The 16124-nt window shown below is 51.6% G+C and overlaps 1 protein-coding gene across 1 annotated transcript; it reads left to right on the top strand.

Moving 5' to 3' along the window:
* The first annotated feature begins 3691 nt into the window (after positions 1-3691).
* Positions 3692-11008, top strand: LYPD3 (LY6/PLAUR domain containing 3). Its single transcript, XM_054463441.2, has 5 exons — positions 3692-6149; positions 7284-7415; positions 7981-8151; positions 8462-8623; positions 9911-11008. The coding sequence occupies exons 1-5, from the start codon at positions 6062-6064 to the stop codon at positions 10423-10425; spliced, it is 1068 nt and encodes a 355-aa protein (XP_054319416.2). The 5' UTR covers positions 3692-6061; the 3' UTR covers positions 10426-11008.
* Positions 11009-16124: the final 5116 nt, after the last annotated feature.

Below are 16124 nucleotides of genomic sequence, written 5' to 3'. Positions count from 1 at the left end.
GTCCCTGACTCCACTGCTTCCCTAACTTGTCCCAAACGGTGTGTCCCAGAGGGAGTGGGCCTGAGTCAGGCTGGGAACCTCACTGGCCTCAGAGCCTGGTCTGCCACAGGGAGATGAGAAATCCAGAGTGAATATGGTCCTGGGCTTGTCTGAGGCCTGGGAGTGATCTGTATTGCCGGCAGCTGCCTCTGCACTGACCCCTGAGCCAGATTCTAGATTCTCTGCCATAAAATCTGCAAAGGACCTAGAAGAGCCAGCCACCTACCACGCAGCGGGCTTAAGTGGTGCCCCTCATTCAAACCTCCTTCTGTTCTCTGGTCATGGGCCAGGCGGGGGTCAGCGCCCAGAATCTGGGCAGGCCTGAGCAAGAGGTACCTCTCCACCCTGGGTCCCACTCCCTCCCGAGATGCTAGTTCTTCTGGTCTGGCCAGTTGGGGTTCCTCCCTGAAACTCTCCCACACAGCTGGGACCTGCAGGGCCTCCTGCTTCAGAGCAGCACACAATAATAATGCTAGTCTCATCCTGCCTGTCACTCACTGAGTCCCCGCTGTATCCCTCAGGAGGTAGGGGTTTTCAGCTGAAGTACAGAGAGGGAGATCGAGTTGCTTGACGTTACACAGCAAGAGGGTGGCAGAGATAGGATTAAAATGTGTCTGTCCACTTCCAGACTTGATATTTTGCCCACTGCCTTACCCTACCATGAAAGATAGTCCTTCTTTTATTATAAAAAAGACACCTTGGGCCGGGCACGGTGGCTCACGCCTGTAATCCCAGCACTTTGAGAGGCCGAGGCGGGCAGATCACCTGAGGTCGGGAGTTTGAGACCAGCCTGACCAACATGGTGAAACCCCATCTCTACTAAAAATATGAAAAATTTGCTGAGTGTGGTGGTGGATGCCTGTAATCCCAGCTACTTGGGAGGCTGAGGTAGGAGAATCGCTTGAACCCGGGAGGCAGAGGTTGCAGTGAGCTGAGATTGCACCATTTGCACTCCAGCCTGGGAAACAAGAGTGAAACTCCGTCTCAAAAAAAAAAAAAAAAAAAAAATAGACACCTTGGAGGCTCAGAGAGATGAAAGCATTTATGCAGCATCACACAGCAAAGCAAGAATCGGGGCTGAGATTCCAAGGCTGGGAGGCGGTGGGGGCAGGGGCCAGTGCTGAATGAATGACTGCACAAGAAGTCATTCACTTTCTCTCTCTCAGCTTCAGCATGATGCCAAGTGACCTCACCCAGGTGACTGAAGTGCTCGTCATTGTTGGGAACGGGGGTGCCTCACAGGGTCTGGAGAACAGATAATATCTTTACAAACACGACCGCTGCTTGTCTCGTCATCAGTGAGCCAGCCCCCTGCAGCCGGGTCTGACATCTGACTCTGCCGCTTCCCTTGCTATGTGAACTTGAACAGATACCTTCCTCTCTCTGGGTCTCAGAGTCTTCCTCTGTGAAGGAAATCCTCCTCTCTACCCCCTCGTTAGGAATTCAAGGCGAGATTGCTTGTATAAGAGCTGACCACCCTGTGTGGCACACGGTTGGAGCTCAAGAAGTGAGGGCTGTTAATAGTAATACTAACAATCTATTTAAGTTATTATTATTATTATTGTTGAGACAGGGTCTCTCTCTGTGACTCAGGCTGGAGTGCAGTGATGTGATCACAACTTACTGCAGCCTTGACCTCCCAGGCTCAATGTGATCCTTCCACCTCGGCCTCCTGAGTAGTTGGATCTATAGGTGAGCACCACCACACCTGGCTAATTTTTGTATTTTTTGTAGAGATAGGGTTTCACCATGTTGCCCAGGTTGGTCTCAAACTCCTGGGCTCAAGTGATCTGCCCGCCTCAGCCCCTACAAAATGCTGGGATTACAGGCACCAGCCACTGTGCTCAGCCCTTAACCTATTATTAGTAATAAAAACTAATGCTTTCATAGCTCCTAGAATTTGACCCTATTTTAATCATTTCACATGTATTTAACATTGATGCCCTAGCAGCCCTATGAGGTGGGTACTACTGAGACCCTCATTTTATGGATGAGGATGAGGACACTGAGGCACACAGGGGCCAAGTAATTGTCGGTTTCACAGCTGATATCCAATGGACCCATGTACCTAATTATAGGTACTGTTAGTTAAGCCAGACTGCCTGAGTTCAAATACCATCTCCACCACTTCCTAGCTTTGTGACCCTGAGCAAGTTGTTAAGCCCCCTATGCCTGCCTTGATTTCCCTATTTGTAAATTGACCATCATAGAAATCTCTCATAGGATCATGTGTAAAGGGTGTGGAAAGTTGCCTGGCACAGAGGAAGCACTGAATACATATGCTTTTGTCATAGTCTTTGTTTAGACAGGAAGCCTCTGAACATCAAAGAATTGGAGCCACTTGATCAAGTCACACAGCAGATTAGGGACAGAGTTGGTATTCAAATGCATGCCTCTCTGGCTGTAAAACTAAGGGTTATTGCAAAATATAATCTCAGGCCTAAAGCCAGGCTCTGACTTTGGCAAATGGCATGGGGGCCTTTGGAGACAGTCCTGGATTCAAATCCCAGTTCTGCCGCTTCCAAGCCTCTCCCAGTCTCAGTTTCCCTGTCTGTGAAATGAGACTTAGTTCTCTCTTTGCAGAGCTGTTGTGACATTCAGAGAGGATTCACAGAAAGTGCTAAGCACAGAGTAGGTGGTTAATAAATGCTAATAACCATACTTAGAGGTGAGGATTAAATGAGATAATGCATGCCCCCTGTTCAAAACAGTTTCTGGGAAACAAACACTTGATACTCAGTCACTATTGTTGTTATGACTTTTGTTACCATTGTTGTTAATGTCATGATGTGGTTTATGGCAAGAACTGTCTAGAATCAGCTTGGAAACCTCCCACTTCCTCTTCCCTCACATTGGATCCATCAGTAATCCCTACCTGTTCTTCTTCCTAAAATATTTTAGATGTTTCCACTCTTCACCTTTCCTTTGGGACACCCTCGGCCAAGTACATCTGCTCTGGCCTGTGTCAATGTTCTCCACCAGGGACACACCTGTGGTTGAACAAGTTGAGTTTATTGCTTTTTGCAATCAGGAAGAAAACACACCATGAGGTAACTGTGAGGTGTCTAAGTAAAAGGGTGTTAGAAAGGATTGATTTTTTTTTTTTTTTTTTTTTTTGAGTCAAAGTCTTGCTCTGTCGCCCAGGTTGGAGGGCAGTGGAGCGATCTCAGCTTACTGCAACCGCTGCCGCCTAGGTTCAGCGATTCTCCTGCCTCAGCCCCTAATCCCCAGTAGCTGGGATTACAGGTGTGTGCCACCACACCCAGCTTATTTTTTGTATTTTTAATAGAGACGGAGTTTCACCACGTTGGCCAGTCTGGTCTCGAACTCTTGATCTCAGGTGATCCACCCCCTTTGCCTCCCAAAGTGCTGGGATTACAGGTGTGAGCACCTGGCCAGAAAGGATTGATTTTAAGATTTGGGCTTGTGTGTGGTGGTCTTGGGAATGGTGCAAGGAAGTGGGGCCTCGTTCTAGTTTGGATACTGTTAAACAGAGGAGGAGTAATGCTGTGGTTGGGCATTTGCATAAATCTCATTTATGAGGCAAGAGAAATAAAGTGAGGTTAAAGTTGTAACTTTATAATATAATATAAGCAGTCATTTATATTAGCCAGGATATGAGGATGCTTAGTCATTCTGCGGTTTGCACAATGATCTTGTTTGTTTCTGTGTTCAGACATGGTTATGGTTTGGTCTTGATTTTTTTTCTTTCTTTGTTTTTTTGAGACAGGGTCTCACCCTGGTTGCCCAGGCTGGAGTGCAGTGGCGCAATCTCAGCTCACTGCAGCCTCAACCTCCCAGGCTCAGGTGATTCTCCCAGCTCAGCCTGTCAAGCAGCTGCGATTATAGGTGCACGGCCCCACGCCCAGCTAATTTTTTGTATTTTTAGTAGAGATGAGGTTTCGCTGTGTTGCCCAGGCTATTGACTTTTTTCTTGATCCTTTACTGTCGCAGTGTGGCCTTGCCCAGGTTGGTGCTCTGTGAAATTATCTATGTGCAGTTGAACTCCATGGCCTCACTGTGTGCCAGGCCAACTCCCAGCTGTTAGGGGCTGTTTTTCTTTTTCTTCCACGGAAAACTACCCGGCCCCTTGTTGGTTTCCTGGCCTTCTCTCTCACCCCTTCTAGAGTCATTTTCCTTCCACAGTGACATTCTTTACCTTGTTTTTATTGAAGAATAACATACGTCCAGTGACAGGCCTGAGTCAGTGATTCTCTATGTATCTGTACACACATGCGGCTGTCACCTAGATGAAGATCGTGGGGGCTCCTCCCTGTTGCTTCTTCTGGGGCGATGCCCTCCCAAAGGGAACATGCGTTCTGATTTCTATCACCACTGGTTAGTTTTGTCTGTTCTGGAACTTCATATAAATTGAGTTACACAGTATGTTTTTTGTTGTTGTTGTTGTTTAAGGCTTTCTAAACTCAACACCAAGTTTTTTCTTTTTTTAAATAAAATGAGATGGGATTTCACTATGTTGCACAGGCTGGTCTCAAAACCCCTAGGTTCAAGTGATCCTCCCACCTTGGTCTCTCAAAGTGCTGGGATTACAGGTGTGAGCCACTGTGCCTGGTCCCAACACAAAGTTTTTGAGATATGTTGCTGCATATATCAGGTGTTGGATCTTTTCCATTGCTGTGTAGTATTCCATTGGCCGAATCAACCACTGTCTTTTGCCATTCACTTCTTTTTCTTTTTCCTTTTTTAAAATCATATATCCTACTTTCAGATCCATTACTTTTTAAAAATTTTTAAATTTTTAAATTTTTTTTTGAGACAGGGTCTCACTCTGTTGCCCAGGCTGGAGTGCGGTGGCGTGATCTCAGCTCACTGCAACCTCCACCTCCTGGGCTCAAGTGATTCTCCTGCCCTACCCTTCCGAGTAGCTGGGACAGCAGGTGCACAGCACTGCACCTGGCTAATTTTTTAAAAAATTTATTATATTTTTTAATAGAGATGAGGTTTCGCCATGTTGCCCAGGCTGGTCTCGAACTCCTGATCTCAAGTGATCCACCCGCCTCGGTCTCCCAAAGTGCTGGGATTACAGGCATGAGCCACCGCGCCCGGCCTCCATTTACTTCTTGATGGCTAGCTGCACTATTTCTCAGGTTGATCATATTAGGAAGCAAATCTATTATGTCTTCCAGCTCATTTAGACCCTCTTAAAGATTCTCTACTGTTCTCAAAATTAATCCAAATCTCTTATCGGGGCCTCTAATGCCCTGAGTGTCTCGGCCTCTGCCTGACTCTTTCATCTCAGTTCCTGCCCTTCTCTCATGGACTTCTGAGCTCAGGAGCACTGCTCTCCTTTCCATGTTTGAATGGTCCATCCTACCTCCCACCTCCAGGTGCTCCCACGTGCTGTTCCCTCTGCTTGTAAAGGGCTGTGTCCCTCTCTTGACCTGCTCTAGCTGGCTACATCCTGCATGCCCTTGAGGTTGCATCTCAGATAACCTCAAGGAAGCCCTCACCGACCAGCCCCCACTTCTAGACTGCACATCTCCTTGTATCACTACACTTTTTCCTTTAGTGTCTTAGTCTCTGTGGTAAACACCAATTTGTATGATTATTTGATTAGCATCTGTCTCCCCCATCAGACTGTGAGCTCTGCCAGGACAGGCGCTGGTTCTGTCTTCATCTCCAGCATTACCTAGACCAAAGCCGGGCACACGGTAGATGCTCATTTAACAGTTACCGAACACTGAATGTCGAGTAGCCCCAGCCTGTCTTTAAGCCCCACTACTCTCTCACCCCAAACACACACAGACTTTCTCCCGCGAGCTGTCAGGGAACCTCAGCTCCCACCCTTTCCCTCCTTGGCAACTTCACAGGGCAGGGACCGCTCTCCCTGTGGATGACGCGCCTAGGGGCGGGGACCCGCCCCACAGCCGACGCTGAGTTGGCCCGGTTGGGCAAGGCTGGGGTTGCCTGGGGCGAGGTTACTCATCCTGGGCTCAGGTAAGAGGGCCTGAGCTGGGAGGCGGCACACCCAGGGGGGACGCCAAGGGAGCAGGACGGAGCCATGGACCCCACCAGGAAAGCAGGTGCCCAGGCCGTGATCTGGACCGCAGACTGGCTGCTGCTGCTGCTGCTGCTGCTACTTCGCGGAGGTGGGTCTGCTGCCTGGAGAGGTGGAGGGGGTAGAGTGGGGGCTCCTAGGGAGGAGGCTCCTCTGGCCCCGTACAGAGAAGGCTGTGGGAAGCATCCCCACATAAGCAGAGGGCACTGTGGGCAAAGTTCCCCCATCCTGAGCGAGGGAGGCAGAGGGAAGGGTCCTCCACCATGGGCAGTAGGAGGGGTTCCCCACCACGGACAAGGGGAACTGTGGGCAAAATTTTCCTATCCTGAAGCTGTAGAAAGAAGTCCCCTGTTCCTAGGCCGGGCGCGGTGGCTCACGCCTGTAATCTCAGCACTTTGGGAGGCCGAGGCAGGCGGATCATGAGGTCAAACGATCCAGAGTAGCCTGGCCAACATGGTGAAACCCCGTCTCTACTAAAAATACAAAAATTAGCAGGGCGCGGTAGCGCGAGCCTGTAGTCCCAGCTACTCGGGAGGCTGAGGCAGGAGAATCGTTTGAATCGGAGAGGCGGAGGTTGCAGTGACTCGGGAGGCTGAGGCTACAGTGACTCGGGAGGCTGAGGCAGGAGAATCGTTTGAATCGGAGAGGCGGAGGTTGCAGTGAGCCGAGATTGCGCCACTGCACTCCAGCCTGGCGACAGAGCGAGACTCCGTCTCAAAAAAAAAAAAAAAGAAAAAAAAGAAAAAAAAAAGAAAAAAAGAGTTCCCTGTCCTGGGCAGAGAAGCTGTGGGCAGAGTTCTCTCATTTGAGCAGAAGGGGGCTGTGGGAAGGGATCCCTCACTGAGCACAGTCTAGCACAGTCTACTGTGGGAAAAGTTCTCCTACACACTGTGGGAAAAGTTCTCTCATTCTGAGCAGAAAACTGTGAGGAGGTATCCCTCCTACCCCGGGATGAGGGGATTCATGGCGGGGATCGCCTACAGTGGGCATACAGGGCTGTCGGAAGGATGTGCCCACGGTTGGCATAGTGAGTGTGAAGGAAAAGGGTCCAGTGATTCCCGTGCTTCCAGATTTGTGGAAAGCTTTTCCCTACTCCTGCCCTGGAAAAGTGTGTGCAATAAGACTGTCTTATCCCGGGACAGAGGGCATGGGCAGGACTATTTCTTCCTTGGGGGCGGACGCTTTAGCAAGGAGGGCTCAGGTCTACTCGGCTCCGCTCCCCTAGGAGCGCAGGCCCTGGAGTGCTACAGCTGCGTGCAGAAAGCAGATGACGGATGCTCCCCGAACAAGATGAAGACAGTGAAGTGCGCGCCGGGCGTGGACGTCTGCACCGAGGCCGTGGGGGCGGTGGAGACCAGTGAGTGGGGACCCCCGGGCCACGCACACCACTGCAGGCTCCTCCGGCCCAGCCCCGCCTCCTTATAGTCCTTTCTGGATCTGGCCACGCCCCTTTAACGCGGCCCCACCCCTCCCTTTCAGCCTGGCCAGGACCCTACGACACAGCCTTGCCCCTCCTCGCAGGCCAGGCCTTCTCTATTAACAATTACAAGGGCGAGGAGCAGAGAGTTGAGAACTGGGTGGGGCGGACTGGGAGAGCTCGGGTTTGGAACGAGGTCACGTCCTGTGCACTTTTTCTGCTCCACCACTGAGACCTCCCCATCCCTGCCTGTCAACCGGGCTGTCTCCTCCAACTCAGCTCTTTGAGGTTCCGCCCGCATTCCATGACCCCGATCCTCCCTCCTTCGGTCGTTCTTTCCGCTCTGAGCGGCTCTTTGGGGGCGTCCATCCGCCAATTCCTGCCTGTCGGTCCTGTGGTGTTGGCCTATTTGAGGCCCCGCCCCTCCCGGACCCTACCCAACTCTGGGCCACGCCCCACCTGAGACCACGCCCACAGCTAATCCCGCCCTTGTCCCTCTCCCCAGTCCACGGACAATTCTCGCTGGCAGTGCGGGGTTGCGGTTCGGGACTCCCCGGCAAGAATGACCGCGGCCTGGATCTTCACGGGCTTCTGGCATTCATCCAGCTGCAGCAATGCGCTCAGGATCGCTGCAACGCCAAGCTCAACCTCACCTCGCGGGCGCTCGACCCGGCAGGTCCGTGGGGGCGGGGCCGTAGCTGCGGGGGCGGAGCCACATTCGGGCCTGCCAAGATGGAGGCGGAGCCGTGGCGGAGGCGGGAGTACCCGGCCTGGGCTGGGGGTGGGGTCACACTCTGGGGCGGGGCCAAGAGGCAGCAGGAGGGACTTTCTGGCTGTAGGCGCCGGGAGGTTGCGCGCTGGGGCGGGGCTACTAGTAGGCGGGGTCATCGATTGTGCGGGGCCAGGCCTTAGAGGCGGGGCTGGAGGACGAGCTGCGGTTCCCGAACCCTTTCGACGCCTTTTCTTCCTCTCGGCTCCCCTCGCAGGTAACGAGAGTGCATACCCGCCCAACGGCGTGGAGTGCTACAGCTGTGTGGGCCTGAGCCGGGAGGCGTGCCAGGGTACATCGCCGCCGGTCGTGAGCTGCTACAACGCCAGCGATCATGTCTACAAGGGCTGCTTCGACGGCAACGTCACCTTGACGGCAGGTGAGGGAGCCCCGGAGCACGGGACCTACGGGAGTTGTGGTAGCCCTTCTGAAGCACCCTGGGCGGTAGGGAGCCCTTTACCCAAAGCGTTTCCTTCACCTGCGACGCATTCTGGGAACCGTGGGGCCTAAGTGCTTGTATCGTAGGGCATCATGGAAAATGCAGTCCCTTCCCCCAACATATTAATAGTGTGGGGATAGTGATGCTTTGTCCCAGAGTGTTTTGGAGGGAAATACATTTCCATAGAGGGCTGACAGGTACTTAAGAGGTATTTAAGCCTCGAAGCTTCTGCCGAGGCACTGCGGGGAATCTCTAGTTCTTAGCCCTTAAAACTCAAGGGGTCCCCCGCCTGTCCCAGACTATTGAGAAATGTAACCATGAAAAATGAAGTTCTTCAAACCCCATCCCCTGCCAGTTATGCTATGGAAGATGTAGTTCTTTTTTATTTTATTATTACTATTTTTTTTTAAAGACAGCATCTTGCTCTGTCGCCTAGCTTGGAGTGTAGTGGCGCAATCATAGCTCACTGCAGCCTCTACCTCTTGGGCTCAAGCAGTCCTCCCACCTCAGCCTCCCAAGTAGCTGGAACTACAGAGGTGCACCGCCACGACTGGTTCCTTTTATTTTTGGTAACAGTGGGGTCTTGCCATGTTACCCAGGCTGGTATTGAACTCCTGGGCTAAGCGATCCCCCTGCCTAGGTCTCCCAGAGTGTCGGGATTACAGCCGTGAACCACTGAGCCTGGTGCAGAGATGTAACTCTGACTCTTAAGACTAAATTCTGATGGGGAAGTAAAAGCCAGGGTGAAGGCTAAGGGGATAATGGTGAGAGGGTTGTAGAGGAAGTTTGTTCTGCCCTGTGGTCTTGTGAGAGGTCTTGTATCTCAGTCTAAGCCTTTGTTTTAAACCCTACTTTTGGTTCAGCCTACACACATTTCCATTCAAAGCACAATGGAAAATGTTAATCCACCATGTGCCAAAGACAGTGAGTCTGTCTGTTTCTTATGGTAGGACCTGAGTTGAGATTTTGGGATTAATGGATGCAGAGACTTTCTGTCTCATTTTGGGGGTTCTCTGTTCTTTTTTTTTTTTTTTTTTTGCAAGACAGAGTCTCACTCTGTTGCTCAGTGATCCACCTGCCTCGGCTTCCCAAAGTGCTGGGATTACAGGCGTGAGCCACCACACCCGGTCAGGTTCTCTGTTCTTGTCTGATGTCTCTAAGTTTTGTTCTGGCCATGTCAACCTCTCTCCCTCCAGCCACTGACCTATCTGTGTCTCCTTCCTGCAGCTAATGTGACCGTGTCCTTGCCTGTCCGGGGCTGTGTCCAGGATGAATTCTGCACTCGGGATGGAGTAACAGGTCCAGGGTTCACGCTCAGTGGCTCCTGTTGCCAGGGGTCCCGCTGTAACTCTGACCTCCGCAACAAGACCTACTTCTCCCCTCAAATCCCACCCCTTGTCCGGCTGCCCGCTCCAGAGCCCACGACTGTGGCCTCAACCATATCTGTGGCCTCAACCACGTCTGTCACCACTTCTACCTCGGCCCCAGTGAGACCCACATCCACCAGCAAACCCATGCCAGCCCCAACCAGTCAGACTCCGAGACAGGAAGTAGAACACGAGGCCTCCCGGGATGAGGAGCCCAGGTTGACTGGAGGCGCCGCTGGCCACCAGGACCGCAGCAATTCGGGGCAGTATCCTGCAAAAGGGAGGCCCCAGCAGCCCCATAATAAAGGCTGTGTGGCTCCCATGGCTGGATTGGCAGCCCTTCTGTTGGCCGTGGCTGCTGGTGTCCTGCTGTGAGCTTCTCCACCTGGAAATTTCCCTCTCACTTACTTCTCTGGCCCTGGGTACCCCTCTTCTCATCACTTCCTGTTCCCACGACTGGACTGGGCTGGCCCAGCCCCTGTTTTTCCAACATTCCCCAGTATCCCCAGCTTCTGCTGCGCTGGTTTGCGGCTTTGGGAAATAAAATACTGTTGTATATATCCTGCCAGGGGTGTTCCAGCTTTTTGAGGACAGCACCTGTATCCTTCTCATCCTTGTCTCTCCGCTTGTCCTCTTGTGATGTTAGGACAGAGTGAGAGAAGTCAGCTGTCACAGGGAAGGTGAGAGAGAGGATGCTGAGCTTCCTACTCACTTTCTCCTAGCCAGCCTGGACTTTGGAGTGTGGGGTGGGTGGGACAATGGCTCCCCACTCTAAGCACTGCCTCCCCTACTCCCCCCATCTTTGGGGAATCGGGGGGAAGACATATTCCCCATATGTCTTCCTTACTAGACTGTGAGCTCCTCGAGGGCAGGGACCGTGCCTTACGCCTGTGTGTGATCAGTTTCTGGCACATAAATGCCTCAATAAAGATTTAATTACTTTGTATAGTGCTTTAAAGGAGTCACTTCCACCTTGTTTCTCGCAATAACCTCTCTAGCTGAGCTAGGGTGGGCATCATAAAGCCTTTTAACAGGAAAGATCTGGGACCTAGAGCCGCAGCCCTGGGGGAAGTCACGGTTGAACTTTAATCTCCTGGGGTCCAGCCCGCATGTGGGTGGTCCCACTGGTGAGGGGGAGACCAGGCGAAACCATTAAGCGGCATGGAGGGGTGAATGGGGCTTTTAGCATTGCCAGGGAACAGAGAGCTTTGTCTAATGAGTTTGTGTACCCTCCCTAGTCTCCACCCGCCTTGTCATCCAGCCAGCTGTCTGCATTTTTTTAGAGACGGGGTCTCTGTCACCCAAACTGGACTGCAGTGGCCCAATCATAGCTCTGCAACCTCTAACTCCTGCCTCAGGCTCCCAAGTAGCTGGGACTACAGGCTCATCCCATCATACTTGGCTAATTTTATTTTTTGTAGAGATGAGGTCTTGCTATGATGCATAGTCCTCCTGCCTTGGCCTCCCAAAGTGTTGGGATTACAGGCAGAAGCCACTGCACCTGGCTTCATCTGGTTTACTAAGAGTCATTAAGGCTGGGCGTAGTGGTTCATGCCTGTAATGCCAGCACTTTGGGAGGCCGAGGCAGCCGGATCACCTGAGGTCCGGAGTCCAAGACCAGCCTGACCAACATGGAGAAACCCTGTCTCTACTAAAAATAAAAAATTAGCCGGGCATGGTGGTGCATGCCTGTAATCCCAGCTACTCGGGAGGCTGAGGCAGGAGAATCGCTTGAACCCGGGAGGCGGAGGTTGCGGTGAGCCAAGATCATGTCACTGCACTCCAGCCTGGGCAAAAAGAGTGAAACTGTCTCAAAAAAAAAAAAAAAAAATTCATTAACTGGGCTCACCTACTGTATCCCACTTGTCCATAGGGCCCGAGGGTGCTGCTGTTGGTCTTTGCTTGATGTTGGGGACCTGGGGCTTGAGCCCCACCTCCATCTCCCTCCAATCAGATGAAGGCCTGGCCCTAGAGGCACTGGAGGGGAAAAGCTTGGCTTGGGAATGAGAGAGTTCCTGGTGGGCTTTGCGACTGCTTGATGGGAGGAGGATCAGATGTGGGGAATAGTGAGATCATAACAGTATGTTGCCAATATTACTATTGATAGCCAATATTACTATTGATAATGGGGAGTAGTGTGAGGTAACAACAAAACAATAGCAAATAATGAGTATAGCAACAAAATAGAACATCAATAAGAGTATGAGCTCTTATTCTGAAACACATGTATTGTAATACATGTATAGAGGGAAACATCAGTGATGGTAAATGTAGTGTTGGGAGTATTAGTGATTTTTTTATTTTTATTTTTTATTTTTTATTATTTTTATTATTTTTTATTTATTTATTTATTTTTTATTTTTTGGCTGGTAACTGCTCTTTTATTTCCTATAACTCAAGCTACAGAAAATAAACTCACTTTGTAGCATTTCTTTTTTTTTTTTTTTATGAAGTATTTATTGATCATTCTTGGGTGTTTCTCGGAGAGGGGGATGTGGCAGGGTCATGGGATAATAGTGGAGAGAAGGTCAGCAGATAAACACATGAACAAAGGTCTCTGGTTTTCCTAGGCAGAGGTCCCTGCGGCCTTCTGCAGTGTTTGTGTCCCTGGGTACTTGAGATTAGGGAGTGGTGATGACTCTTAAAGAGCATGCTGCCTTCAAGCATCTGTTTAACAAAGCACATCTTGCACCGCCCTTAATCCATTTAACCCTGAGTTGACACAGCACATGTTTCAGAGAGCGGGGGCTGGGGGCAAGGCCATAGATCAACAGCATCCCAAGGCAGGAGAATTTCTCCTAGTCAGAACAAAATGGAATCTCCTATGCCCACCTCTTTCTACACAGACACAGCAACAATCTGATCTCTCCTTCCTTTCCCTACACTTCCCCCCTTCTCTTCAACAAAACCGCCATCGTCCTCATGGCCCGCTCCCTACGGTCGCTGTCTCTTTGGAGCTGTTGGGTACACCTCCCAGACAGGGCGGCCGGGCAGAGGCGCTCCTCACTTCCTCCCAGACGGGGTGGCGGCCGGGCAGAGGCACTCCTCACCTCCCAGACGGGGCGGCTGAGCAGAGGCGCTCCTCACTTCCCAGACGTTGGGCGGCCAGGCAGAGGCGCTCCTCTTCTCCCCGACGGGGCAGCCGGGCAGAGGCGCTCCTCACTTCCCAGACGGGGCGGCCGGGCAGAAGCGCTCCTCACTTTCCAGACGGGGCGGCCAGGTAGAGGCGCTCCTCACTTCCCAGACGGGGTGGCCGGGCAGAGGCGCTCCTCACTTCCTCCCAGACGGGGTGGCGGCCGGGTAGAGGCACTCCTCACCTCCCAGACGGGGCGGCCGGGCAGAGGTGCTCCTCACTTCCGAGACGGGGCGACTGGGCAGAGGCGCTCCTCACATCTCAGACGATGGGCAGCCAGGCAGAGACGCTCCTCACTTCCTATACGGGATGGCGGCCGGGCAGAGGCGCTCCTCACTTCCCAGACGATGGGCGGCCAGGCAGAGACGCTCCTCACTTCCTAGACGGGGTGGCCGCGGGGCAGAGGCTGTAATCTTAGCACTTTAGGAGGCCAAGGCAGGCGGCTGGGAGGTGGAGGTTGTAGCGAGCCGAGATCACGCCACTGCACTCCAGCCTGAGCACCATTGAGCATTGAGTGAGCGAGACTCCGTCTGCAATCCCAGCACCTCAGGAGGCCGAGGCGGGCAGATCACTCGAGGCCAGGAGCTGGAGACCAGCCCGGTCAACACGGCGAAACCCCGTCTCCACCAAAAACACAAAAACCAGTCAGGCGTGGCGGCGCGCGCCTGCAATCCCAGGCACTGGGCAGGCCGAGGCAGGAGAATCACAGGAGCCCGAGGCAGGGAGGTTGCAGAGTCAAGCTTCAGCAACAGAGGGAGACCGAAAAAAGAAGGAGAGGGAGACCGAAGAAAGGGAGAGGGAGACCGGAGAGGGAGACGGGAGAGGGAGACGGGAGAGGGAGGGGGAGGGGGAGGGAGCAGGTATTAGTGATTTTTCTTTTTTTTTTTTGAGATGGAGTTTTGCTCTTGTTGCCCAGGCTGGAGTGCAATGGCACAATCTCGGCTCACCACAACCTCCACCTCCCAGGTTCAAGCGATTCTCCTGCCTCAGCCTCCCGAGTAGCTGGGATTACAGGCATGTGCCACCATGCCTGGCTAATTTTGTATTTTTAGTAGAGACCGGGTTTCTCCATGTTGGTCAGGCTGGTCTCAAACTCCTGACTTCAGGTGATCCACCCACCTTGGCCTCCCAAAGTGCTGGGATTACAGGCTTGAGTCACCATGCCCGGCAGTGATTTTTTAATTTTAATTCAACTTTTATTTGTATTGTAGAGATTGGCGTCTCACTATGTTACCCAGGCTGGTCTCGAACTCCTGGGCTCAGATGATTCTCCTGCCTCTCTCAAGTGCTGGGATTACAGATGTGAGGCACCGTGCCCAGCTGTGTTAGTGATTAAAGACAGTCTTACTAGATGCCAAGTCTATGCTATCAGTTTGCAGCCATCATCTCATTGACTTTTCCACATATTTTCAGATGGGATGATTGGGGAAACTGAGGCTCAGAATGATGAAGTAATTAACCCACAGCAAATAATACATTTATTATGTGCCAGGTACTGTTTTGAGCGCTGTACTTGGATTAACATATTTAATCTACAAAACCATCCTATGAAGTAAGTGTTAATCATCTGCATTTTACAAGATGAGGAAATCAGGGCTAGAGAGGTTGAGAAACTTGCCCCAGGTCACTCAGCTATTAAGCAGTGGAGCTCAGATTTGAACATGGGCAGGTCAGCTTTACAGAGTGTACCAACACTGCCATAATGTTTCCCTCAGCTTGACTAAACTTTAGACAGGCTTCCTCCTGCCTCTAGGCCCTCAGAATCCAGAGGGTCTAACCACAGAGGCCCCTTACCTCCCTTTCCTTAGAGCATTTACTTGAGAAAACTTGTCATTGTAAATTATTTCTTTGTCCATTTGAGATGGATATAAACCTCTTTAAAAGTCTTGGCCGGGCGCGGTGGCTCACACCTGTAATCTCGGTACTTTGGGAGGCCAAGGCGGGTGGATCATGAGGTCAGGAGTTCAAGACCAGCCTGACCAACATGTTGAAACCCCATCTCTACTAAAAATACAAAAATTAGCCAGGTGTGGTGGCACGTGCCTGTAATCCCAGCTACTCAGGAGGCTGAGGCAGGAGAATGGCTTCAACCTGGGAGGTGGAGGTTGCAGCGAGCTGAGATCACGCCATTGCACTCCAGCCTGGGGGCGACAAAATGACACTGTCTCAAAAAAAAAAAAAGTTATCTTGCCAGTTTACAGCCCGGGAAATGGAGTCTCACTATGTTGCCCAGGCTGATCTTGAACTGGGGTCAAGCTATCTTCCTGCCTTGGCTTCTCAAAATGCTGGGATTACAGGGGTGAGTGACCAGGACCCAGGAAACTATCTCTTTGAAATGTAAATATAAAAGGAAATAGCACTCCTATCTCCCCCAGGAAGGTGAGAGCCTAATTTTGGTAGATGACTCAGCTTTCAGTTGTAAAATACCTCCTGTCATGAAGACACAAGAAAGTTGCCTTCTCCTCTGGGTAAAGCCGATTAAAAACGCAAATGACCTACAATCTCCCATTCACCCCAGCTCAAAATCCCTACCACTCAGCTGGGCGCGGTGGCTTATGCCTGTAATCCCAGCATTTTGGGAGGCTGAGGCAGGCGGATCCCTTGAGTCCAGGAATTCCAGACCATCCTGGGCAACCTCATCTCTAAGAAAAATACATTAAAAATTAGCCAGGTGTGGTGGCACGCGCCTGTAGTCCCAGCTACTTGGGGATGCTGAGGTGGAGGATCGCTTGAACCCTGGAGGCCGAGGTTGCAGTGAACCATGATGGAGCCACTGCACTCCAGCCTGGGTGACAAAGTGAGACGCTGTCTCAAAAAAAAAAAAAAAAAGAAATCTGGCTTCCAATTTTTTGTTTTGTTTTGTTTTTGTTTTTGAGATGGAGTCTCACCCTGTTGCCCAGGCTGGAGTGCACTGGTGTGATCTTGGCTCATTGCAACTTCT

The sequence above is a fragment of the Pongo pygmaeus genome, chromosome 20 (genome assembly GCF_028885625.2).
Source record: "Pongo pygmaeus isolate AG05252 chromosome 20, NHGRI_mPonPyg2-v2.0_pri, whole genome shotgun sequence".
Lineage (NCBI taxonomy): Eukaryota > Metazoa > Chordata > Mammalia > Primates > Hominidae > Pongo > Pongo pygmaeus.
Note: the sequence above shows the minus strand (reverse complement) of the source record. Positions and strands in the feature narration are given on the sequence as shown.